The sequence below is a fragment of the Pituophis catenifer genome, unplaced genomic scaffold, assembly GCF_029215685.1.
Source record: "Pituophis catenifer annectens isolate HBS135680 unplaced genomic scaffold, rPitCat1.0.hap2 SCAF_1, whole genome shotgun sequence".
In the NCBI taxonomy this organism is placed as follows: domain Eukaryota; kingdom Metazoa; phylum Chordata; class Lepidosauria; order Squamata; family Colubridae; genus Pituophis; species Pituophis catenifer.
The window spans coordinates 333,455,847-333,480,462 of NW_027256881.1; the positions used below are offsets into that span (position 1 = coordinate 333,455,847).

General features: G+C 44.0%; 1 protein-coding gene across 2 annotated transcripts in view; it reads left to right on the top strand.

The window, feature by feature from the left end:
* The window catches only part of RNF126 (ring finger protein 126), a 28,762-nt gene extending 10,206 nt beyond the window's left edge, over positions 1–18,556 (top strand). For both annotated transcript variants that reach the window (XM_070931771.1, XM_070931772.1), the window contains exons 2-9: positions 2,259–2,317; positions 5,657–5,720; positions 7,110–7,354; positions 9,144–9,212; positions 9,497–9,566; positions 11,421–11,514; positions 13,781–13,896; positions 17,488–18,556. In XM_070931771.1, the coding sequence (XP_070787872.1) occupies positions 2,259–2,317; positions 5,657–5,720; positions 7,110–7,354; positions 9,144–9,212; positions 9,497–9,566; positions 11,421–11,514; positions 13,781–13,896; positions 17,488–17,649 (879 nt within the window). In that variant the 3' untranslated portion in view covers positions 17,650–18,556. The remainder of the gene's footprint in view (positions 1–2,258; positions 2,318–5,656; positions 5,721–7,109; positions 7,355–9,143; positions 9,213–9,496; positions 9,567–11,420; positions 11,515–13,780; positions 13,897–17,487) is intronic.
* The last annotated feature ends 6,060 nt before the right edge of the window (positions 18,557–24,616 follow it).

Sequence of the window (24,616 nt, forward strand, 5' to 3'; positions counted from 1 at the left end):
GGGTAAAGTAAGCTAGTTAGGAAAAGGAAGCTGATTATTTTATCTAAGCCAAGATCCCTAGCGTTGTACTTCCAAGGGATTGTGAACTAAGGTTAGTGTTTAGTCTACAAATCCTAGCTTCTTTGGAGGCTGCAAATTCCAAGCCTAGTTTTACGTAATAATCTTTTACAAAAAATTGTTTCTATTGAGGAATATTATACAATAGTAAAAATGTTACAATTTTAAGAAAAAAATATGAATAATGAAAGTGGTGAATAGGAAAAAAGAAAAGAAAGTATAAAGAAGTGGCCTTTGTACACGAATCTTTAAAATAAATTTATCATCTTATTTATTTATTTATTTATTTATTTATTTATTTATTTATTTATTTATTTATTTATTTATTTATTAGTACAATTTATATGCCGCCCTCCTCCGAAGACTCAGGGCGGCTTACAATGCACTTATAGCAATAGCCTTCATTCTTTTGTATATACCTGCTTATTAGGGCTTTTGGCCCCCCCCATAAGCGGTGTTTCTACAAAGTCAGCTTATTGCCCCCACAATCCGGGTCCTCAATTTACCTACCTCGGAAGGATAGAAGGCTGAGTCAACCTTGAGCCTGGTGAGATTTGAACTCGCACTAATTGCAGGCAGCTGGCAGCTAAGTGCTACATAACAGCACTTAGTCCGCTGCACCACCAAGGCTCTTTTATCTTCTAATAAATCTTCTGTCCACTTTCTGTACAGTTACCAAGTTATTCCCTTCTTCTCATATTTTTTCCTTTCCAACCATCAGATCCATCAATCATCAGTTCATTTTTATCATTTTTCACCAAAAAGCCCATAAAGCATTCATTTTGTGGAGTAATTAAACCATATTTGCTGGCGGACATAGCCAACCAGGTGCAGATTGGCTCTGGGTGCTGGTTCTGCAGTCTTCAGCATTTCCAAAGGTGCCTGCATAGCGTTTAACCGCATCTGACTTACATCTTTCAGGAATAATTTTATTTTGTTGAAAAATAGGATATGCCACCAAGGACAATAGTAGAGAGAAGTTTATAGTGGGTCAACTAGAGAGGGTATGATGGAATGTTTTGACAAATCAGCCCTCCTGTCCCCAATAGCTAGCATTTGGGGGGTGGGAGTTGTTTCAAGAATTTAAAATTATCATATAAAATACAGAAGACAATACAGATAATAGAAAGTGGAGAAGGGGAAGGAAGGTGTAAGTACATGAGGAAAGGTGTGTGTGGGGGGGGGGGGGAAATCCAGCTTTTTTTAGCGCAATAAATCACGGAATAAAATTACAGCCTCAGCATTTTTACTTTACCAACTTAACAAGTACTAGCTATTTCTGTATCAAATAACTATATTAATCAGCAAAACCCAGCATCGAGGATTCATTTTTATGTGTCTTGCGCACAGAGTCCAGAAGCGGTTTCCAAGTAACAGCTGCCATATTGTGAATATACATTGTCTCCCCGATAGCCATTTTGCAGGAATGCCCACAATGCATTCCTGCAAGTTCAGATGCAAGTTTCCAAAATGCATTCCTGGAAGTTCATCCCAGGAAGGTTGGGGAACACCTGCTCTGGCAGGCAGCTTCTTGTGATAAATCAGGTTCTTCAGAATACCAGTCTGCTGTTGCCAGGCAAGCATGCAGCTTCTCCCAGCTTTTAACACTCTGTATTCAGGAAAAAATGCTGGATCACCTTAGTAAGACAAGACAATCCAGTGCTTTCTCCTTCATATGTAATTATTTTTAAGAGGTACAAATAGTTCTCGACTTGCTACTATTACAGGACTATCTGTACTTGAACTCAGCTTTGCTTCTCCTCTTTATCCTTGGGAATATAATTTTGCATGTGAGACAAGTATCCACTACGGAAACCTCTGCTTGTGTATGGTAGAAAATAACCCCTTTCGTTTGCTTTTTTAATGTGCAAAAAAAACCGTATACCACTGCCCGAGTGAAGAGGTAGGAAATCTGTAAGTCAGTGTTTCTCAACCTTGGCCATTTTCAGATGAGTGGACTTCAACTCCCAGAATTCCCTAGCCAGCCGGTGTTGAGAAACACTGCTATAAGTGATTCTAATTCGTGAAAAGTTAGCTGCCAATGGAGGCAAGGCCGGGTCTGTTGAATTGAGGAACATTGAAGTCTGGACAGTGGTTGACTGATGAGCTCTTGCCGGAGAACATCCTGGCAATCTCCCATCTTTTGCTCCTTGCTGGATTTTTGAACGTAAAGCATTCTCACACAACATTTCCTCCTGTAGGATTACATTTGCCCAAGGTGTGAATCTGGGTTTATTGAAGAACTGCCTGAAGAACCAAGGTAACAAGCTTTTTTTTTAAACTTTTGAAAATGACAAATGTGTATGTGGGTCAGGCGTTGGCAAGTTTTTTTAATAACTATTTTCTATCTACCTGTGAAGGGTTGGATCCACATATAGATCAATATGATTGGCGGATAAGAAGTTTGGTCTCTTTGTGTTGAAAACTCCTCATATCTAGAATATATGCAAAGTCGATGAAGGTCCTTAGCCAAAATCTTCTTTTCCCTAGAATAACTGACTGATTCTATCATCCTTGGCCACACGGTCCAGGAAGGAAAAATTGTTCATTTCCCAGCATTTCTGTCCGTTCTTCCTGGCCCACGTCCCTCAGATGCCTTCACGAATCTTCGCCTTTGTCTGAAGTTGGACATGATACAGTCTTATTTCCTCAGTTTGTTTCTGTTAGACATACATCAAGGAAGAAGTGGCACAAAAGCTGGTTAAACGTCATTAGCTGACTCATATCTGGTGCAAGTCATATGCTTAAGCAATGCTAAATTTCCAAGATCAGTTTAGATCCTAATATGGGTAGTCCTCGAATTGCAGCTGGTTGCTTAGCAACCGTTCAAAGTTATGACTGACCCCCAAAAGGGGATTTATGACCTGGATTCGAACATCTAACAGTTGGTTTCCCCCCCCCCCATGGCCATGTGACCAAACTTTGGGCGCCCAGCAATATGTTCACATTTACAGGTATGTCCTGCTGTCACATGACTGCATTTTATGACTGAAAACTGCTATTTCTGGTTTTCAGCAAAACTGTACCTATACCGAGCCATTGGTTTGCTTAACAACTGTGGTGTGATTTGTTTAATGAATGTGGTGATTTGCAAAAATATCATAAAATATGGTGGCTGACCCATATTGCGGCCATCAGGACATATGACCTTATTGGGAAAATTCCATTATGGTCATATGTGAAGGACTACCTGTATCCATAACGCAACAAATGACTGGGCCTTGGTATCAGCCCTCTGATATAAAGCATAAGAAATGCTAAAACGCTCCTGATGTAGGCTATCATTGTAGAATCTTAATAGTCTGACAGGTTTTCCCCTTCTTTCCCTCTTGTACCAAAGAGAATCAAGGTGGAGCAACCTTGAGTTTCTTTCTGACACTTTCCCATATCCTGGGCTAAGCTCATATTTTATTAACAGTTGCTGCATATTTTTATCAAGGCCATATTTATACCTTTTTACACTGGAGTCTCGTGCTTTCCAGGTATGTCCTCTCTTTAGAAAGGGTGGTGATGATAAAACCTGCCCTAGTGATAGCTTTGCAACTGGCTGTCCATGGAGATTCTCAATCATCCAGGTCATAGTTGTCCCAAAGGGCCTTTTCAAAAGGCAACTGGACTTTCTTGGGATTTTTTTTTCCCCTTGAAGATGTTTCGCTTCACGTCCAAGAAGCTTCTTCAGTTCTTTTGAAAAGCACCTTTGGGACTTTGCAACTAGAGTTGAGGTTTCCAGTGTAGTGCCTGGGGGCATAATAAGCCTTCAGATAACCTCTTTTAAACTCCGTAGGGAACTGTGTCCCAATCTTACATCAAAAATAGAAACTAAAAGTTAAAGAAAGGGAAGTAGGTGTGCTACAAAGATAAACACCATCCCCCAATGTAATCTTTATTTCTAAAGCATGCCTGAGGGCCTCGTGGACTTTGTTAGAAACTCTCAAATTGCTGCCCAAGGGTTTTGCTACTAAAGAAAAGGACATAGGAGGATTCTGTGTGGAATTTTGTAGCTTCTGTCATCAGCCCAGAAAGTGAGAACTTCTCAAAAGTGTCCACCAGCTCAGAAAGTTTGGCAAACTCATCTCTTCAAAATCTTCTTGTATATCACAAAAGTTTTGTGGGGGGTTTTCCCTTTATATCTCACAAAGATGCATTGTTCTTCCCCAGTTTTATAGTTAGTTTCATGGAAAAATTTATATCTATTGGAATTCTTACTGAATTTTTGGTGAATTCCTCTGCTGTTACGAATTCTAACAAACTCTACATTCTGCCGTGTGATCACTGGCACTATTAAATTTTATATCAAGACTCTCAATCAAGAACTATTACCCTTGTTGTCTACTATTTTTGTTTTATTTCCTTGTTCAAATAAAAGCAGATTTGAATTTATTCTAGTTAAATTCAGCGGTTCCAGTTCTACATTAGGACCATTCCTACATTAAGCCAGCTCAAAAGTTGCCAAAAGCACATTTTTTAAAATTTGACCGCATGGTTGCAAAAACCTGATAAAAGAAGAAGAGGTAAAAATGTCTTAATGTTGGTGGCAGAAAGGATTTCAGGAGGGAATATGGGAGGAATCTGCAGACATTTAAATTAGCTTCTGCTCCCAGCTGGGATGGTTTCAGGTTTTAACCTGGTTAAGGCCCTGGGATTACTGGTTTCAGATTGCAGTAAAATAAATGATACTCTTCTGCTGCTTCTTCCTTTCACGAGTAGATAAATATATTTAATTAAAACGGGTCTATTGTATCCTTCACGATAGGTAGAGCAGTTTACACCTTGTAAAAGATACAATAATATAATTAAGTCACTAAAAGTAAATCTCCCTGTTTGCAGGAAGGGGTTTCCTTCTGAATGGATTACACAGCATGCAGTATACATAAAGCAGGGAAGAGAAGATTCATCCAGCAGTGTTATTTCTTTTTCTGCCAGGAACATTTGGCATGTGTGGGGCCCTGAAAAGGAATTTAAAGCTCAGCCTCATTTATCTTTTATAACTATCGTGCTAGGTGCTACTGAGCCTCCTGTCCCACTGTACAGGTTCACCATCTTATTAAAAAGCAGAAGAAATCATAAGACGAGGAAGTTGAAGAGAAAGGGGGAATTTGAGAAAAAAAAAATGAAAGGTAGTGGTTACTGAATGAAGAAGAAATGGAAAGATTAAAAAAATATGCGTAGAAGGAAAAACAAGAAGAATAAATACTGGCAATTTTTATTTTTCCCAAAAGAACGCCGTTACAGATTGTTTCTATCACACGTAAACCCAACACAAGTTACTCATTATTATTTTTTTATTATTATTACATTTATTTGCTACCTATCTTGCCATGGGGCTACTCTAGGCATTCACAACCATAAACAACGAAATAAAAAGGACAAACAAAAGTTAAATAATAGAAGTATAAAACAGATAACAAGAAGAAAACACATAGATGTCACTATTTTAAAAAAAACTTCCTATATTGTGGTTTTTGTTTTTTTTTAGAGAGGCACCTAAAACTCTACAGTTTCCCTTATCTGGCTGTAGTTCTTGTCTAGCATTCTCAGGAATCCTAATTTTCATCGTACTTGAGTAATTTGCTTCCCCCCCCCCCTTAAACTCTTCCAGAAATGTTGAAAATGGGTCCAGCTCCTCAGCCTCAACCAGTGACCAGACCAGACATCCGTTTGAGGTGAGTTCTTTATGAATAAAGTCTCCATTCAGTGAAACAGGTATAAATAACATTGATAGACAATTAAGAAAAACCCGCCAAAGGTTTACCCAGGATCTTTATGTCTTCCCCCTTTTTCTTGAGAGATTCCAGGTCCAATCCTAAAAGAGCCTCCCGCAGTTGACAAAAAAATGGAGCGTATCTATTAGGGTCAATGGATGGTAATTTTTTTGCCTGCTGACAATTCAGTGCAGTATCTAGAATCCCCTTCAGTTAGACCACTGTTTCTCAATTGTTTTCATTTTTTTTTTTTTTTAATTTGATTTATATGCCGCCCTTCTCCAGAGACTCAGGGCAGCTTACAATGCGTTAAGCAATAGCCTTCATACTTTTGTGTATTTTATACAAAGTCAGCTTATTGCCCCCATAAACTGGGTCCTCATTTAACCTACCTTAGAAAGGATGGAAGGCTGAGTCAACCTTGAGCCTGGTAAGATTCGAACCTGCAGAAATTGCAGGCAGCTGTGTTAATAACAGGGTGCATTAAACCACTGTACTACCAAGGCTCTTTAAGGTCTGTGGACTTCTTCCCGGCATTGCTGGCTGAGGAATTATGGGAGTTGAAGTCTACACATCTTAATCTTGCTAAGATTGGGAAACACTTGAATTAGACCAAGCAAAGAGTCCCTGGAGCCAAGCTGCTAGGCATAGTGAATCATCCATCCGTTGCAGATTGGAAAGTTCTGTTCTTTCAACTCTGGCTCAGGCTCAGGCAGACAGGCTGCTGACTGTAGACCCCACTAGCCCCACAGACACCTCACTTGGCACCCAATCAGATCCCTTCTTTAAATTTCAAGAGTGACACCGAAAGCTCCTACAGAGAAGGAGCCATTAGCATAATATTTATTTCTGTGAATGCCTTTGGGCCTTACTGGCATTCTTAGAAAATAGAAATGGTTAGAGGATCTATCCCAGGGTTTTCGATATTTAGCTACGCAGAAGAAACAGAGGAAGGAAGTTAGGTTGCTAAGGAGAGTTCTAGAGAAGATGGCGGAGAAAAAAATAATTGGTAAATGAATATTTTGTGACCGGCAGCCATTTTGTGAATGGGCCACTTTTCTGCTTTGGCAGCCATTTGATGAGACGGCCTGTGATGATGTGCATCCAAAATTCTGGCAGAAAAGTAGAAAGAGGTACCTGGATAAGACATTTCCATCAACTTCCATAAGCTTCAGATAAGATGAATAATAGTGAAGGACTATGGGAAGTTTAATTCCATAGTTGGATGATGTCAGCTTAGCCGTCCCTCATCACTGGCAGTCCTGGCTTCTGGCCTATCTCCATAAGTTATCTTCCTCTTTTCTAAGCAGTTTCCTTTTCTCTGTCTGGCACTTTCTCTTTCCTTTCTAGAATGTGGATCAGCCCCTCTTCACCCTCCCGCAGGGCTATGGCCAGTTTGCCTTTGGGATAATCGACGACAGTTTTGAGTTCCCAGCCTTTGGGTCCAACACACAAACAGAAGATAACCGCGATGCTGAGAACAGGCGGGAAAGGGAACATCAATCTCGGCACCGATATGGAGCCAGGCAACCTCGGGCTCGTTTCACCGCACGACGGGCGGCTGGCAGACATGAGGGAGTCCCCACATTAGAAGGGTGAGGACAGTTTGTCCAGCTCCGATGGTCAAGTCACTTCTTTGAATATAGGTATTTTAAAACCATAGAAGTGGATTCCTGGTTGCTGGTGGCTGCTGATTCAATTTGGATGTAGGAGGAGAGTAGTTTTGGGTGTTGGTGTCTACCAAATTGGTTGGAACTGCGCTGTCCACAAATCGGAAGGGCCACACCAAGTTGTATTTGTACAATTACAGAATTAAGTTGCAGTGCTTCCAGAGTTGAAGAATTGGGCATTACTCATTTCTCCAACCACCATTTGTGTAGGGGTAAAAGGTCATGTGTCAGGCTGAGAGCAGCACACTGCCTCGCCTTGATGCTATGAATCTTGCCTGCTTGTATGATGTCATTCTGGCTCTGATCTGCATTATCTGCCTTTTCCACCAGGATGATGGCATCTTAAGAGGGGGCGAATAGTTTCTACCAATTAAAACACACTTGCTGGTTTGCCTTTTCTGCTTGTAAAAAACTATATAAAAAGCAATAAACGCTGCGAAGGGGGGAGAGACATCTTCGCACAGAGCAAATGCCTGGACCCTTATTTCTACACAATTGGAGGTCACTAAAGCAGGCCTCTCCAACCTTAGCAACTTTAAGACTTATGGACTTCAACTCCCAGAATTCTTCAGCCAGTGTGAGACTGAGGAATTCTGGGAGTTGGTCCACAAGTCTTAAAGTTGCCAAGGTTGACCCTGCACTGGAGCATGGCCATTGTAGTTTAGAAGGCAGCCAGCGAAGTTCCAACGACCAGCCCCCCCCCCCCCCCGTGCGATCACATGATTGCATTTTAGATGCTCGACTACCAGTCCGTATTTGCAGCCATTTGCAATGGCTGCAGTTATGTAACCGCCAGCATTTACTTCCAGTTTCCAGCAAACAGTGTTTTGCTTAACAATTGTCAATTCACTTAGTGACCGTGATGATTTGCTTAACGCAGAAAATGTAAAATTGGGTCCGTCACATGATGACCCACTCAATGACTGGCACAATTTAAAAACCGTAATTCCAGGCTCAGTTACAGTTATAAGTTGAGGATTACCAGTATCCTCTTAAAATTCCACATATTCCATTACTGTTCTGTCCCAGCTACAGACCCCAAAGAAAGCAGCACACACAAAGTCTGTACAAACCTTAGTTTACTAAATTAAATCAGTCTTTTTCAAACAAAGGCTGTTAATTAACTTTCTTAACAGCCTACAAGAATCCAAAGAATAAATAATCGTAATCTTATTATGGTTGGCAGAAAGCCCAGAAGCAATTTGCAGGAAACTGATAAAAGAACTAAGATCAGGACGTGAAGGAGAGTGAACGAAGTTGTTCCCTGCAAATTGCTTCAGTCGGTGTTCCTCCTTAAATAGGCTAGGGGAGTGGCCAATTAGCCCCAAGCCTTACTCTCAAGGAGACCTCCTCCTGGGTAGCCACTTCTGTCTTTTGGCAGCTCTGCATGCCCCTGCATCGAGAAGAGGCTCCTCCTCTTCTTCCTCTTCACTTATGGGAGCTTCTGGAGGTTCTGAAGGCCCTGGCTGAATCCCCACCTCTGGCACCACATCTTCTCCAGCCTCCTCATTGTCTGACTCGAGTGCCAGCTGCACAGGCTACTGGTGCAGCACCACACCAGCCTCCTCGCTGTCGGAATCAGCTACCAGCTGCACAGGCTGCTTACGGGCCACAACAATCACCAGAAATTGGGGAACCGTGAGCTCATTCAGCAGTTCTCTTCTCCCTGCTCCAGAATGCCTCAACATTTTTCTTTTTTCTCTCCTTTTGGCAGAATTATCCAGCAGCTGGTCAATGGAATTATAGCACCAACCACGATACCAAACCTTGGAGTAGGACCTTGGTGAGTTGGTCAGAGCATGTTCTAGATCAATGTATCTCAACCTTAGCAACTGTAAGAAGAAGTATGGACTTCAACTCCCAGAATTCTGTCTGACTGGGGAATTTGGGAGTCGGGTCCGCACGTCTTTTTTTTTTTTTTAAAAATGGAATTCTTAGGCTTATTCTAAGAATCCTCCAAAGTCAATAAACCTTGACCATCTGCCTTATGGCAGTCCAGCCAGTTCCAGTGAAGGCTTAACTTTTCCTCCTGTCCTTTCTTTGTTTTGGTGCTTTCTATTTATAAAGGGGAGTCTTGCATTCAAATCCCATGGACTACGCTTGGGGCGCCAACGGCTTGGATGCCATTATTACTCAGGTACAGCTGGCTGTGTGTAGGGCACATCTCTTCCTTTTTCCGGGGCAGGGAAAGGGGGGGGGCAGAATGGTGGCATACGGAGGGTTCAGAGCTTAGGACTCTCACGTCCTCTTCTGTGGGCTCCCACCAAGATGCAGCTTAATTTTAGGAGGCTCAAATTCCATTAGCTAAAGCAGAGGTCTTCAAACTTGGCAGCTTTAAGACTTGTGGACTTCAACTCCCAGAATTCTCCAGCCAGCTATGCTGGGAGTTGAAGTCCACAAGTCTTAAAGCTGCCAGGTTTGAAGACCTCTGAGGTAAAGGGAAACTCCATGTTAGGGAAGAATCCACCTCAAGACTTGTGCTGGAAGCCAACAGCAGAAGAAGGCTGTAGCCTACAAATCCTGCTTATGTGATTTGTGCAGGCACTGGCCTAAAACCAGGGAGGAAACAGTGTTTACTAATGGGCCTAGCTTAGTCTGTACAGCAAATGTATATAAAAACTGTATAACTATACCACAGTTGTAAACATGACCAAGGTGAGACCCTTCCAAGTATCCATACCTTGCTTAATATCCCAGGTGGTCTTTGACTTACAACCATTCCTTTAGTGACTGTTCGAAGCTACAACAGCACTGGAAAAAAAAAATGACAATATTTGGTACTTATGACCATTGCAGCATCCCCGTGGTCACATGATCCGGATGCTCGGCAACTGACTCATATTTATGACGGTTGCAATGTCCCAGGGACAAGGGATCACCTTGTGGGACCTTCTGACAAGCAGTCAATAGGGAAGGCAAATTCATTTAACAACCGTGTTACTACCGTAACAGCTGCAGCGATTCACTTAACAACGGTGGCAAGAAAAGCCGTAAAATGGGGCACAATTAATTTAACTGTCTCGTTTAGCAACAGACATTTGGGGCTCAATTGTGGTCATAAGTCAAGACTTACCTGCATTATTAATAATCCTATCCTTTGGTTAATATATAATAATTTGGAGGTAACCCTGTACATGTCTCCCATAAAACATTTGGAGTTAGAAAGTGGATGGGAACTGGAGGTTTTAAGCATGTGGGGTTCTTGTTCTGAAAAATGGTTTAAAGCAGTGTTTCTCAGCAACTTTAAGATAGGTGGACTTCATGCCAGCTGGGGAATTCAGGGAGTTGAAATCCACCCATCTTAAAGTTGCCAAGGTTGAGAAACACTGGTTTAAAGAAGCCAAAACTTGGGCTTTGTATGGGGCACTCCGTGGAGTGGATGCGCCTTTGAATGGGGCAGCAGAAGCCTAGCCTGAAAATTGGAGGATCAAGCATCCCTGGCTAGTGCAGGTCCAGGCTCATCATGTGGAGCTCAGTTGGGGTTTTATTTTTATCATAACTGAGCTTTTAAGTTTGTGACTTCCAAACTGGCTCCTAGCTGCTCTCGCCCTCTTTATTGGGTGGGAGGGGAAGTAGCCGCAACAGGCAAGGACGGTTGCTCTTACACTGCCGTTAACAGGAGGCTGAAAATTTAGCTGACCCTGGTTATCCTGATACCCAGGCCTAAGACAGGTTGGGTGAGTGTGTCTTTTTTTTTTTTTTTTTTAAAGACATGGACTGCTTATACTGGGGTTTCAAATGGGATGCAGAGACATTTTCCCTCAGATGGGCAAGCAGGAGGAAGGACAGCCTGTTAACAAGAATTAATTTTAACCCTGAATTTATTTCAGCAGGCTGTCCTTCTCTGGGCTAGGAAGTTATGAAGGATTTGGCCTGGGGTAATTCTTGGATGAGAGATTCCAGGGAGCTCCAAGCTTGATTTACAGCCACAATCTGGCAGCAGCATTGGGACCGTCTCTCCCTCTTTTGTCACCCTTTCATTTTCTTTCAGCTCCTGAATCAGTTTGAAAACACCGGCCCGCCTCCTGCAGACAAGGAGAAGATTCAGGCCCTTCCAACCATTCATATAACAGAGGAACATGTCGGTAAGGGCTTACTCATTTTTCTGCCTCTCTTCCACCCCCACCTCCCACCCCAGTATATTCAGAAAGACCTGGATCGTCTAATCAGAGATTTTCATTTGAATAGCATTATTATTTTTAAAAGATTCTGCTGTCTTATTGTAGTTGTTGGCCAGCTTTCCTCCTTCTCTTTTGCCCTTGGTTTATTCTCTGATGGCAGCTTTAATTCCTTCCTGCAGTTGGGAACCAGAGACAGGCAAGGTTTCTTAGGCTTATCCTAGATTAACTCCTAGATCTCAGCTTGTTCTTAAAACTACAGAAGATTGTGGCTTTTGTTTCGTTGCCAAGGATCTACAAAACAATCACCTTTCATTCTCTTTAATCTTCTCCTATTCAGATGGAATGGGGTAGCTGGATAGCATTGAACAGGGGCATATTTCTCAAGCTGAGCGTTGCTTGTTTTGACTACAGTGCTGTATTATGTTTAGCACATGAAGCTGAAGGATCGAAGAAGATCGGTGTCTCTACTTCTGAAAAGAAGTAGAACCATAAATACCTTCAGTGGGTTGAGAGCAATGGACAGGTAGTTCTCCACCTGCCGTACAACCATTTCGTGACCGTTCAAAATTATGACGGCACTTGAAAAAAGTGACTTGTGATAGTTTTTTTACACTTAACAACCTTTGCAGCATCCCTACGGTCACATGATCAAAATTCGGACACTTGTGGCAACTGGCATGTATTTATGACCGTTGCTGTGTCCCAGGGTCATGTGATCACTTTCTGCGACCTTCTGACAAGCAAAGTCAATGGGGAAGCCAGATTCACTTAACCACCGTGTTGCTAACTTAACAGCTGCAGTGATTCACTTAACAACGGGGGCAAGAAAGGTCGTAAAATGGGGCAAAGCTCACTTAACAACTGTCTTGATTAGCAATGGAAATTTTGGGCTCAGTTGTGGTCATAAGTGGAGGCCTACTTGTAGCGTAACAAAAGGAAGTTTAGGGAACCTGGTAGTAAATTCTTAACAGATCCCAATTGCTTCTGCCTTCATCATCTTCCAGAATACTTGGTTTCTGTGATTTTCCCCTCCATTAACTGCTTTAAATATCCAGGTAGTCCTCGACTTATGACCACAAACGGGACCAGAATATCCATTACCAAGCAAGGGGGTTGTTAAGTGAGCCGCACCTGATTTTTATAACTATTTTTGTCACAGCAGTCACTGAATCACTGCAGTTATTGAATGAATCACATGGTTGTTAAATGAATCTGGCTTCCTCCATTGCCTTTCCTTTTCAGAATCTGGCTGGGAAGTTTGCAAATGGTGGTCCTGACATACAAATCAGTCATCCGACCTGTGTATAGGGGGCAAAAGACGAATTAAACTGTCTAGTAGCTGGTTCCCTCTGAAGTTCCCTCAGGATGGCTGGCGCTTGCTGCCACTGTTTTATGCGGTCAAGCGAATGATTAGAGGCCTTGGGGCCGAAACAATCTCAACCTATTCTCCAACTTTAAATCAGGGGTCTCCAACCTTTGCAAAGCTGGCTGAGGAATTCGGAGAGCTGAAGTCCACAAGTCTTAAAGTTGCCAAGGTTGGAGACTCCTGATTTAAATGGCTAAGAAGCCTGGCTCGCTGTTGTGGAGTCGGCCGCGGAACGCGAGATGCCTAGTGGGCCACTTTTGGCAAGCAGAACTGGGGCTGCGGGATGAACCGAACGCCGGGTTAATGCGTCCTATGCCGACGCTCATCAAACCCCAGAAAAGGTGTTAGTCGATATAGCCTTCGTAAATACATGCCAGATGCCAAGCGCCCAAATTTTGATAATATGAACCTGGGGATGCCGCAGGTTCCGCAGTTATAAATGCAAGGGCCTACTCCTTTTTAGTGCCGTTGTAATTTTGAACAGTCAATAAAGAAATGGCTGTAAGTGGAGGACTACCTTTACAGGTATTCCTTGTTTAGCAACCATTCACAACTACAGTGACAATGAAAAAGTAACTTTGCAACCTATTCTTACATTTACATCCTTCCCGTGTCCGTAAAGCAAAAAAGGAAAGCTAAAATAAGATCATAAGCACAGTTGCGGTTTCACTTAGCCACGGTTTCACTTAACGAGAAAATTGCTGGTCCCAGTTGTGGTCACTAAACAAGGACTACCTGTAACGGGGATGAACAACTCAGCTCTAGTTCATTTCTCTCTCTCTCTCTCTCTCTCTCTCTCTCTCTCTCTCTCTCTCTCTCTCTCTCTCTCTCTCTCTTTTTCTTTTTTTCTTTTCCCAATTGTAGTTTCGGGACTGGAATGTCCCGTCTGTAAGGAAGATTATGAAGTTGGCGAGAGCGTGCGACAATTACCCTGCAATCACCTCTTCCATGATGGCTGCATAGTCCCGTGGCTGGAACAGGTGAGCTGTCAGGGAGAGTCATGGAGGGACTTGAGCAGAGAGTATCCCATGTCCGCTGCTGCTTTGGGGAGGCTGGAGACAATCCACCAGCGGCCCCAATGGGAGCCTTGTTTCCTTTGGCCTACTGTGATTCAGACATTTTTGAATAGTGACGGAGAATAATAGATGTCTTTGGAGACTGAATAGGGGAAGAGAGGACTTTTAAGCAGGGGTGGGCTGCTGGGGGTTTGCAGGGGTTCGGGAGAACCTCTAGCTAAGATTCTGTGCAGTTCGGAGAACCCCCAAATCCCACTCCTGGCTGGCCCCACCCACCCTGCCCCTCCCAGGAGTCCCTACACAGCCCGTTTTGGATGCAGGTAAGTGCAGGGCGCGCATGGAGGCTTGGGGAGGGCAAAAAAAGGGAAGATTGGGAAGGCTAGAAATGGGCCCGTTTCTGGCCTCCAGAGCCTGGGGAGGCTGTTTTCGCCCTCCCGGAGGTTCAAGCAAAGCCTCCGGAGCCCGGGGAGGGCAAAAACACGCACACCACCGTGGTGCAGGAGGCCAACTAGGCTACACCCACCATGGCCACGCCCAGCCAGCAACCAGGCAGAGAACCCCTTGCTAAAATTTTTGAAGCCCACCCCTGCTTTTAAGATAAGATTTGTTTAGCAAGAGGGGGCAGGGTTTGGTCGGTGACTTATATGCTGTCTTCCTGTCTCATTCTTCAACAATTGACACAAGATCATTGGTTTTTCAGCGGAACAATTGGTTTAGCTTTAAACAAAACCAAGAGAGAGGCATATACCTTTGATTTTGAATGTTTTAAAAAGCTTCTCTGAAGGTGCAACTTTTCCTCCAGTGAGGCTTCTGCTAGATTCCCTGTTCCCTTAGAAGCCTAACACTTTCTTTTTAAGGGCTTGTTCCTGCAATAAAACGTGCGTGTCCCCCCCCCCACTTTTTTTTTTTTTTTTTGTGAAAATCCTTTCTGGAAAACAATATGCAGCCCTTGAAAGTCATTTTTAAAATCCAATAATTCCCAAAGCTTGTAATTGAAAAGTCAGTCTCAAGGCCAGGCATTAACAGCTTATAGCATGCTAGATAAATCAGTCTCAGTTAAGTCCATTTAAAACTGATGAGTTTTTGATCATCTTTTTGAAGATCGGGATTTGGGGGGGGGAAACAGATCCCTTGTCACGGAGTTATACTGGAATTAGTGTCGAATTAGAATTAGGGAGTTAGAGACTATTTCATCAAACTGTCAGTAGCGTAGTTTTTTTTCCCCCCCACACACAGATGGCTCTTCAGCTTCCGTTAAATGCCTCCAGCAAAAAGAAGCTCACAATTTCTAGAGGCGGTTTTGTTCTGTTGGCAGTTTTGCTTTGCGGGGTTCACTAATCCCACTCTGCAGTTGTATGACAAACCAAACAATATTTTCCTTTGATTGCAGTGCCAGTTTGCACAGGATAGCCCAGCCCAGGTTCCCACACAATTTGGGAAAAGACACTGTTTTTTTTTAAAGGATTCATAGACGGGGGACCACATTTGCTCCTGTAGATGCTCTGAAGCAGGGGTCTCCAACCTTGGCAACTTTAAGACTTGTGGACTTCAACTCCCAGAATTCCTCAGCCAGCAAAGCTTAAAGTTTAAAGTCTTAAAGTTGCCAAGGTTGGAGACCCCTGCTCTGAAGCACATCTGCCTTTGAAGTGTTGCATTGCCCTGTCGAGCCCACATTTTCTTAATTTTTATCAAATGTGCTTTCCTTTTATTTTTCCCTCCCAGGAATACCATCTGCATAGGCCCTGTGTTTATTTCCAGCATCTCAGCTTTTCCCTCTCCATCACCCATTTTTATTTTTTCTCCCCCGAAATTCTTAACTGTTGAAGGACCCATTCAAAGTAGACTCTGACTCAATGACAAACTCCCATCAATGGAAATACAGTGGTATCTCGGTACTCGGTGTGAACTGGTTCTGAGAGGTGCGATGAGTCCTAAACAAACCACATGACTTACCACCTAACCCATTGTTTCAGCCAGGAAGAACTTTCTGTCTGTGCCTTTTCCTATGTCAGTGACCTTCCCAGCATGGCCAACTTCCTGTCCGCCCTCTGTGGCCATCCCCCTCATTTTGCAGTGACTTTCCCACCATGACCTACTTCCTGTCCGCCTGTTCTGCCCCAGCTACGGACCCCAAAGAATACAGCAGACACAAAGTTTGTACAAAACTTAATTTACTAAAATAACTCAGTCTTTTTCAAAACAAAGACTGTTAATAAACTTTCTTAACAGCCTACAAGAAACCAAAGATAAAGTAATCTTACTAAGGTTGGCAGAAAGCCCAGAAGCAATTTGCAGAGAATCCAGACGCGAAGTTGTTCCCTACAAATTGCTTCAGTCAGTGTTCCTCCTTAAATAGGCTAAGGGAATGGCCAATTAGCCCCAACCCTTATTCTCGAGGAGATCTCCTCCTGAGGAGCCACTCCTGCCTTTTGGCCGCTCTGCGCGCCCGTGCATCGAGAAGAGGCTCCTCCTCTTCGTCCTCTTCACTTAAAGGAGCTTCTGGAGGTTCTGAAGGCCCTGGCTGAATCCCCACCTCTGGCACCACATCTTCTCCAGCCTCCTCATTGTCTGACTCGAGTGCCAGCTGCACAGGCTACTGGCGCAACACCACACCAGCCTCCTCATTGTCAGAATCAGCTACAATCTACACAGGCCTCTGACGGGCCACAACACGGTCCTCTGTGGCTATCCCCCTCATTTTGCAGTGACTTTCCCAGTATGACCTACTTCCTGTCCGCACTCTGTGGCCATCCCCCTCATTTTGCAGTGGCCTTCCCAGCATGGCCAACTTCCTGTCTGTTCTCCACAGCCGCCCCTCTCTTCCTGTATCTGCGTACCGAGTACTAAACAAACACCAAGTACCGGGACAAGATTTTCACATCAAAATGCATCCAGTACCAAATTTGAGTTTTGAAGCAATCGAGTACCGAGGTACCACTGTACTGTGATCCAGGGCCCTGTGTGGCGTGTTGGATAAAAGGGACACTATAGAACAGGGCAGTGCAATGCACTAGAATTAATTCCAAAGGTGGGCAGAGGCAGGAAGACAGTGCTTGTCTGCCTGTGCTATGTTTGTCCTTAAGAGCTCCAAGGCCTCTTTCTGAATTTAGAGTAGTCTTTGACTTGACGGCCACAATAAGATTCGGAGAATTCATCATCCACCCCTGCTGTTGTTAAGTAAGCTGACCACAGCCAATTTTACAACCTCTTTTGCTGCGGTCATTAAGCAAATCACTGCAGTTGTTTAAGCAAGGCATTGCAAGACTACAACTGGCAACCTTTCCTGCCAATTTCCCCCTTGATTTGCTTCTTGGAAGCTGGCTGGTCAGGTTGCAAAAGGGAATCACGTGGCCACGGGGATGCTTTAACCGTTGTAAGTGCAAGGACCAGTTGGAAGTCATCTTTTTAGCACTGTTCACTAAACGAATGGCCGTAAGTTGGGGAGTGCCTGTATTTAAGCACCGAGACATGGGCCAAATACCTGTTTTCTAACATTTTTGCTCTCTATATCTGTCTCTCTCTCTCTTTTTTTTTTGTCTCCACCCGCTTCCCCAGCATGACACCTGCCCAGTGTGTCGGAAAAGTTTAAGCGGGCAGAACACAGCCACAAATCCACCTGGACTCTCCGCAATGAATTTTGCTTCCTCCTCGTCATCTTCCTCCTCCTCTTCTTCCTCCAGTTCACCAAGTAACGAAAACTCCGCAAACAACTCATGAATCTTTAAAAAAACAAGCAAAAAAAAAAAATGTCGCCACTCTCATGCTCTTTTTCTAATGTCATAGCCCTTCCATGCTTCTCCCCACCACCACCAGGGGGAAATCTGTGGGGTGGGGAAACGTCCAGTACAGAGCCGTGGGGAGGGCTGGGAATGGGAATCTCCACACACTTCCCCTCAACCATCATAACTTCAAGACCCTCTTGACTTCCCGCTCTCTTCCCTCCTGCCCCCCCCTACCTCCCATGTCCCGCCCCCGATGTTTGGTGTTCAATCTTGCATTCTCTCAAGGGACAATGCGGGGCGGGGTGGGGGAAGAACCTCCTCTCTCAACTCTGCTGCTGTGCGGACTCTTAAAACCGGCCCGACCGCGCCGTGTGACGAGCGGCAGGGAGTCGGAACGCGAACAAGCACTGGATTTTAAGGGAGATTGGAGTTCCAAAGGGGGCGTTCTAAAACGGATTGTCTATCCCTTTCTCTTTATTATTATTTTTTTTTAATATAATTTTGACGATGTGTTTTTTTTTTCGTTTTTGTTTTTTTGCCCCACTGCCCCGTCCTGCCGTCAGCTCTCTTTTAAGAACTGATGATACCGACCTTCGAAAGTAGAAATGTAATAGAGATCCTTCTTCCCTTCCCCTCTTTTTCCCTCTGTGGATTTTCTGCTGCTGGAGGAGCTGGTGAGGCTCTTTCCTTTAGGCACCAGCAACGAAGGGGGAGCGGGGAGGAAGAAGAGGAAGAGTGGGAAGCGAATTTAACAATCAGAGCTACTTCCCGACTCTGCACAGTTCCTCCCTCCTTCCCTCGCCCCCCGCCCACCCTCCCCTGTTACTAACACCGCCCTTTTTGACAAGTCGATACCGAGAAAGGGGTTTTTATAATTTTAAATTATTACTGCTGTTAAATAAATGGACATTTCAGCTCTAGCCTGTGATGCATCTGGGTTTGTGCCTTCAGGAGAAGATGAGATGAAGCAAAAAAAGGCGCTTGTTTGATGGAATACCTGAGGGTGGGGGGAGCTCTAAAAAAAAAAATAAGAGTGGGAAGCAACTAGGGTTGTAGACTGAACTGAGATGTTGAAAGAAATCTTGGAAGAAGTAAGCAGCGGCCAATTCATTTCCTAGTTCTTTTTGAGAAATCAGCATTTTCCTGTCTGTGAAGTTCGGAGCTTCACCTTCCCCCAAAGGGGTAAATGCAGTGGTGGGATTCAGCCGGTTCGCACCACTTCGGGAGAACCGGTTGTTAACTTTCTGAACAGTTTGGTGAACTGATTGTTGGAAGAAATCATTAGGGCAGAGAACCAGTTATTAAATTATTTGAATCCCACTACTGGGTAAATGCAAATGAAAAGTCCCATCTCCTCAAGGGTTGGCGATTTTACCCAGGTTTTGCCCTTGCGTCTGAAGCCATTCCTTCTTCCGTACAGGTGGTCCTTGCCTTACGACCGCAATCGAACCCAAATGTTTTTGTTGCTAAGCAAGGCAGTTGTTAAGTCAGCGTTGCCCCATTTTACAACCTTTCTTGCCACTTGTTAACGTGAATCACTGCGCTGGCTAAGTTAGTAACACGGGGGTTAAGTGAACCCGGCTTTGACTTCGCTTGTCGGAAAGTCGCAAAAGGGGATCGCATGACACCTGGGATACTGCAACCATCCTAAATACGAGCCAGTTGCCACGCATCTGAATTTTGATCACATGACTGGAGGACGCTGCGGCGGTTGCAAAATGTGAAAAACGGTCATAAATCATCTTTTTTCAGGGCCGTTGTGACTTTGAACGGTATGGCTGTAAGTCGAGGACTACCTGTACAAATTTGATGGGTGCTGCTGTGGTTGTCTGTTCCCCACCTCTTTGTCTCCGTTTGGGTTGTTTCAAGCTATGCCTGTTTAAAAAGTGGGCTTGTATCTTGTAAAGGCCCGCCTTGCTAGCAAAGCACCCACCAATCAGCGCTGGTTATCCGAGGGCGCCGCTGGACCGCAGCAGCGTTAAGGGAGAAGGTGGACAAGCTGAGACGAACGGTAAGCGGAGTCCAACCTATTGGTTCAGGCCACAGTTTTTCTACCCTTGTGCAGAAGGCTTTTGGGGGCGAGTCCACAATCCCGTCTTCAACTTAATAGATAGAAAATGGGAAATAGCTCCTCCTCTATTTTTGCAATCTCCCCCCGCCCCCAGCCCTGCCCAGATCATTAACAGCAACCATTAAAGGTGTTTAATGATTGGTCCCCTGTCCAATCATGTTTGATACTAGGGGACAGTGCTCATCTCCTGTTTCCTAGCCAAGGAACCAGCGTTGCCTGAAGATGCTGCCGTGGTCATGTGGCCGGCATTACTCTACGCTGTTACCTTCCCGCCAAAATGGTACCTGTTTATCTACTTGCATTGGCATGTCTTCAAAATTGCTAGGTTGGCAGGACAGCCATTGCTGTGGCAACAACGGGAGCTCAACTTGTCATGCAATGCTTGGGTTTCAAACCGTTAACCTGGTTGGCAAGCCCAGCGTCTTAACCACTAGGCCACCATATCCGCTTAACCAGCAACAGATTTAATTAGAAACCAGATCTTTGCACAGAGCTTCCACGGGGCTTTCTACCCCCCTCCCTGCAAGCCCAATCAAGAATTAAAAAATGTAGGCCCTTTCCACTCTGAACAGTGATGCTTTGACAGCAGTCTGGGGCTGTAAAAAAGGGGCCTGGCCCCGATGGGAAGACAAAAGGTCTGGTGTGAGAAAATCTGTAGTAGCCCAAACTGTTGGGTCTAGGACAGGTGTTTAGAATTGATAGCAAAGAAAAAATGGGGGGGGGGAGAGTAATTTCTCTTTGCTTTGAAGAACAATTTTAAGTTAAAGGAAGGTTTACCACTCTCAAATAAAATAGGTTTTTCCAGTCGTCCCAGAGGCCCCCCTTTTGACACAGGCGCGTTTTATGGCTGCAAAGGGCCCCCATCCTTGGCGGGATGCTTTTTGCATGGCAACCAGTAGGTGGCAGCAAGGATCCATAGATCCATTGCCGTTTCCCTTTAATCTCCTTTAGCAATTACAGAATTAATTCAATAAGGTAGAGGGCCCCTGTTTTATTTATTTATTTATTTATTAGTCCAATTTTTTTTTTTTAATTTGATTTATATGCCGCCCTTCTCCGGAGACTCAGGGCAGTTTACAATGCGTTAAGCAATAGCCTTCATACTTTTGTATATTTATACAAAGTCAGCTTATTGCCCCCACAAACTGGGTCCTCAATTTACCTACCTTAGAAAGGATGGAAGGCTGAGTCAACCTTGAGCCTGGTGAGATTCAAACTTACAGTAATTGCAGACATTTATATGTCTCCGGGTGGCTTACAATGCATTATAGCAATAGCCTGCATACTTTTTTGTATATAACTGCTTATTAGGGCTTTCGGGCCCCCCAAGCGGTGTTGTTCTATACAAAGTTAGTTTATTGCCCCCATAATCCAGGTCCTCAGGATTTTCAGGATTTAGCCATCCAGTGGGGGAATATGTAGTTGGGGCTTCTGCAAGGAGAAAGGAGATGGATGTGGTGGTCTTAAGGGTAGTTTCTGGTTCTAGAATTGGGCTGGTAAGCGATTTGCTCTTAAAATCTTTCATAAGGGCTATTTGGAGGTATCTTGTGGCCATTTTCTAACAATTGGAGATGTGAAGCTAGTTCCAGCCTCTTTCAGAAAAGTTGTTGATGGTCAGTCATCGAAAAAGCAAGCAAATGATCCGTACAATCTATTCAGTCTATTCTACTTTTAGCATTTGTTCCATCCCACGAATTTAAAATGCTAAACTTCCCCTATTACATCTATGGAGATTCTCAAGTCATCCAGGTCATGGTTGTCCCAAAGGTGCTTTTTTTTTTCAAGAGGCAACTGGACTTTTTGGTTTTTCTTTGAAGATGTTTTGCTTCTCATCCAAGCAGCTTCTTCAGCTCTGACTGGATGATGGGGAATGGAAGTCGTTTAGCCAGTCTTTAAGGCCACCTGGAGGTTTATCTGTGTCCTTGGGGCCACCTGAGTGGTGCAAAGGGCTACGATATCATCTATCTCCAGTCTACAACACAGTCCTTTCAGCGGTTCCAAGAAGGCTCCACACCCATTTACACTACTCAGGTGACCCTGAGGACACAGATAAACCTCCAGGTGGCCTTAACAACTCACTAAAAGACTACAAATGACCAGATATCTGCAAGGAATATAAATCCTTCCATTCCCCCCCATCCAGTCAGAGCTGAAGAAGCTTCTTGGATGGGAAGCAAAATGTCTTCAAAGAAAAACCAGAAAGTCCAATTGCCCCTTGAAAAAGCACCTTTGGCTTCTCATATTACATGAATCGGTATATCAGATCTGGGATAGGCGCTCCAGTATCTTCCCCTTCTTTGGGGTTACAACTCAATCTCACCAAGGCCAATATTCTGGGATTATGGCAATTGTGAATCAACATTGTGGAATAATTAAGGTGTTGGGTTGGATCAAGTCTACGTTTGCCAGGAAACTTCATTGGATGAAGTTGGCTAGTTGCTGTCTCTCAGTTCACTGTATCTTACAGGGCGGTGATTGGGCGGTAGACATCTTTTGAGATGTGTGGATATCTAGGCTGGAAAATTCTGGGAACTTGAAGTCTACCCATTTTGAAGATGCCAAGTTGGGAAAGGTTAACGTAGAGAGAGAAATGCTATGTCCCACACTTTGAGATCTTGGAGGAAATGTTGAGAATAAATTTAAAGAATATATAATTAAGAATTTGAAATATCCACAGGATAGTTATTTGACTATCACTGGCCCTGGTGGTAGATGTTCATCAATTGCTCAAACCATGTATCACCAAGGTTTAATTGAGCATGGATTAAGGGAGGGTTCCCTTGTTGGTAATGTGACTACTGTACTTGGGCAGCGATTACAGGGCAGGAGTGGCCAGTAAACCAGGAAACTGGTGAGTTTCAGAAGTGCTGTTCAGTGGATAATCAGATGTAAGACCTTGTTGGGCTCTAGAAATCAGATGGGGACTGCTGATATAATATTAATCGCCCTGTTGCATAGGGGCCACACTTGATACTTTGACAGGGTTGGTGGTGGAATGCGTCAGATGTAATGATGTTGGGGGATTTCAAATTCCTTTCTGAGGCATAGAATCAGAGGTGCCTTGAAAGTTCATGGCCGGTAGGGCAATCAAAACTCATTTAACAACTATCTTGCTTAACAATGGAAGTGTTGGGCTCAGTTGTGGTTGTAAATCAAGGACTACCTGTGTTATCTAGAAAGAGTTTGAACCAAGGAAGTGGAGAGGGTCTCCAGATTGTGAACTTAGCCATATGTATATTAGGTTCATGTCCTTCCAAGGCTGGTTAAAACTGCAGGAAAATGATGGGTGGTTCCCCCTGTTTAAGGTACATTGGATTTGACTGTACTGGATAATTTCTATCCAGCTTTCAGCTTTCTCTCTTTGGGGAAGGTTGTAGAGAAGATGAGGAAATGGATCATTCAAACCCTTTTCAATCAGGATTCAGATCTCAGCATCGTATGAGCCTCAGTGGCACAGTGGTTAGAGTGCAGTACTGCAGGCCACTTCTGCTGACTACCGGCTGGCTGCAATTTGGCAGTTCAAATCCCACCAGGCTCAAGGTTGACTCAGCCTTCCGTCCTTCTGAGGTGGGTAAAATGAGGACCCAGATTGTTGGGGGCGATATGCTGACTCTGTAAACCGCTTAGAGAGGGCTGTAAAGCACTGTGAAGCGGTATATAAGTCTAAGTGCTATTGCAGTTGCTATAGTAGCGTTTTTCAAAGTTGGCAATTTTAAGAGCTGTGGACGTAAACTCCCAGAATTCCTCAGCCGGCATGAAATCCATGCATCTTAAAAGTTGCCATGGTTGAAAAACTACTGCTTTAACATAACCACCTCCCGGTGCAATTCATAATCTCCAAAGGTTTTAATTTTGCAGTCAGCCAGTTGGAAGATTCTTTCATAATTATTGTATTTATTTTATTTTATTTGCTACCTTAATTATTTTTACAAAATAACTCATGGCAAGTGAACATATCCAACACACCTTCCTCCTATTTTCCCCATAACAGGTGAGTTTGGTTGAGAGAGAGTGATTGGCTCAAGGTCACCCAGCTGACTTTCATGGTTAACGTGAGACTAGAACTCAACAATCTCCCAATTTCTAGCCCAGTGCCTTAATCACTATACCAAACTAACTTCCTTATTCTTCACCCCTTAATTCCCTTATTCTTCACCCTTTTCTGAACATCCCCCCCCCAACCAATGGAATATCTTGGCAATCTTCAGCAATCTTCTGCTCCTCCCTAACAGCACTTCTATTCAGTAGAAATTAGCCATCTCCAGATTTTGCTGTTCATCAGAATCCCTCTTAAGATTTGCTTTAGACTGAGCAATGAATCCTCTTTTAGGAATCTAGATAGGGGATCTGATAGGCTGGAAGGAAGCTGGGAAACTAAGAACTGTGCAGAATGGGGGAGTTGGAGAGGGAGAAGATTTCTGGACTGTGGCCCTACCGGTTCTGTCTGTGGGGCAGAAGGAGAGGCTATAGGTTTGGTGTTTTAAACAGTTGGGCACAACCACCTCTATTTTCTTTGCCCTTAATTGGTCTATGTGTATGTCTGATATTTACAGATTGTAAATTGCAGATGTCAGGATAAATGGGTCACAAATTGCTTAAACAACCTTCCTCTTTTGGCTCGATGCTACTAAAAAGCCCATTTTCTGACCAGTTTCAACATCTAGCCTTTCAAACTGTCCAGCTGTCCCCCCAAAAAAGTGGGTGGAAATGTCTGTGCGACTTATAGAGTGAATATTGCGCCGGGTGGGGTGGGGTTGTGGCGGCGGTGGCGGGAGAGCAGATGATGGCGGTGAGCGGCGGCAGCGGTGATCCCCGCCACCTAGAACAGCTGATCGGCTCCAGTATTTCCCGGCAGTAGCGGCAGCTCAGTTGAGTTGACTGGTGGTGGGCG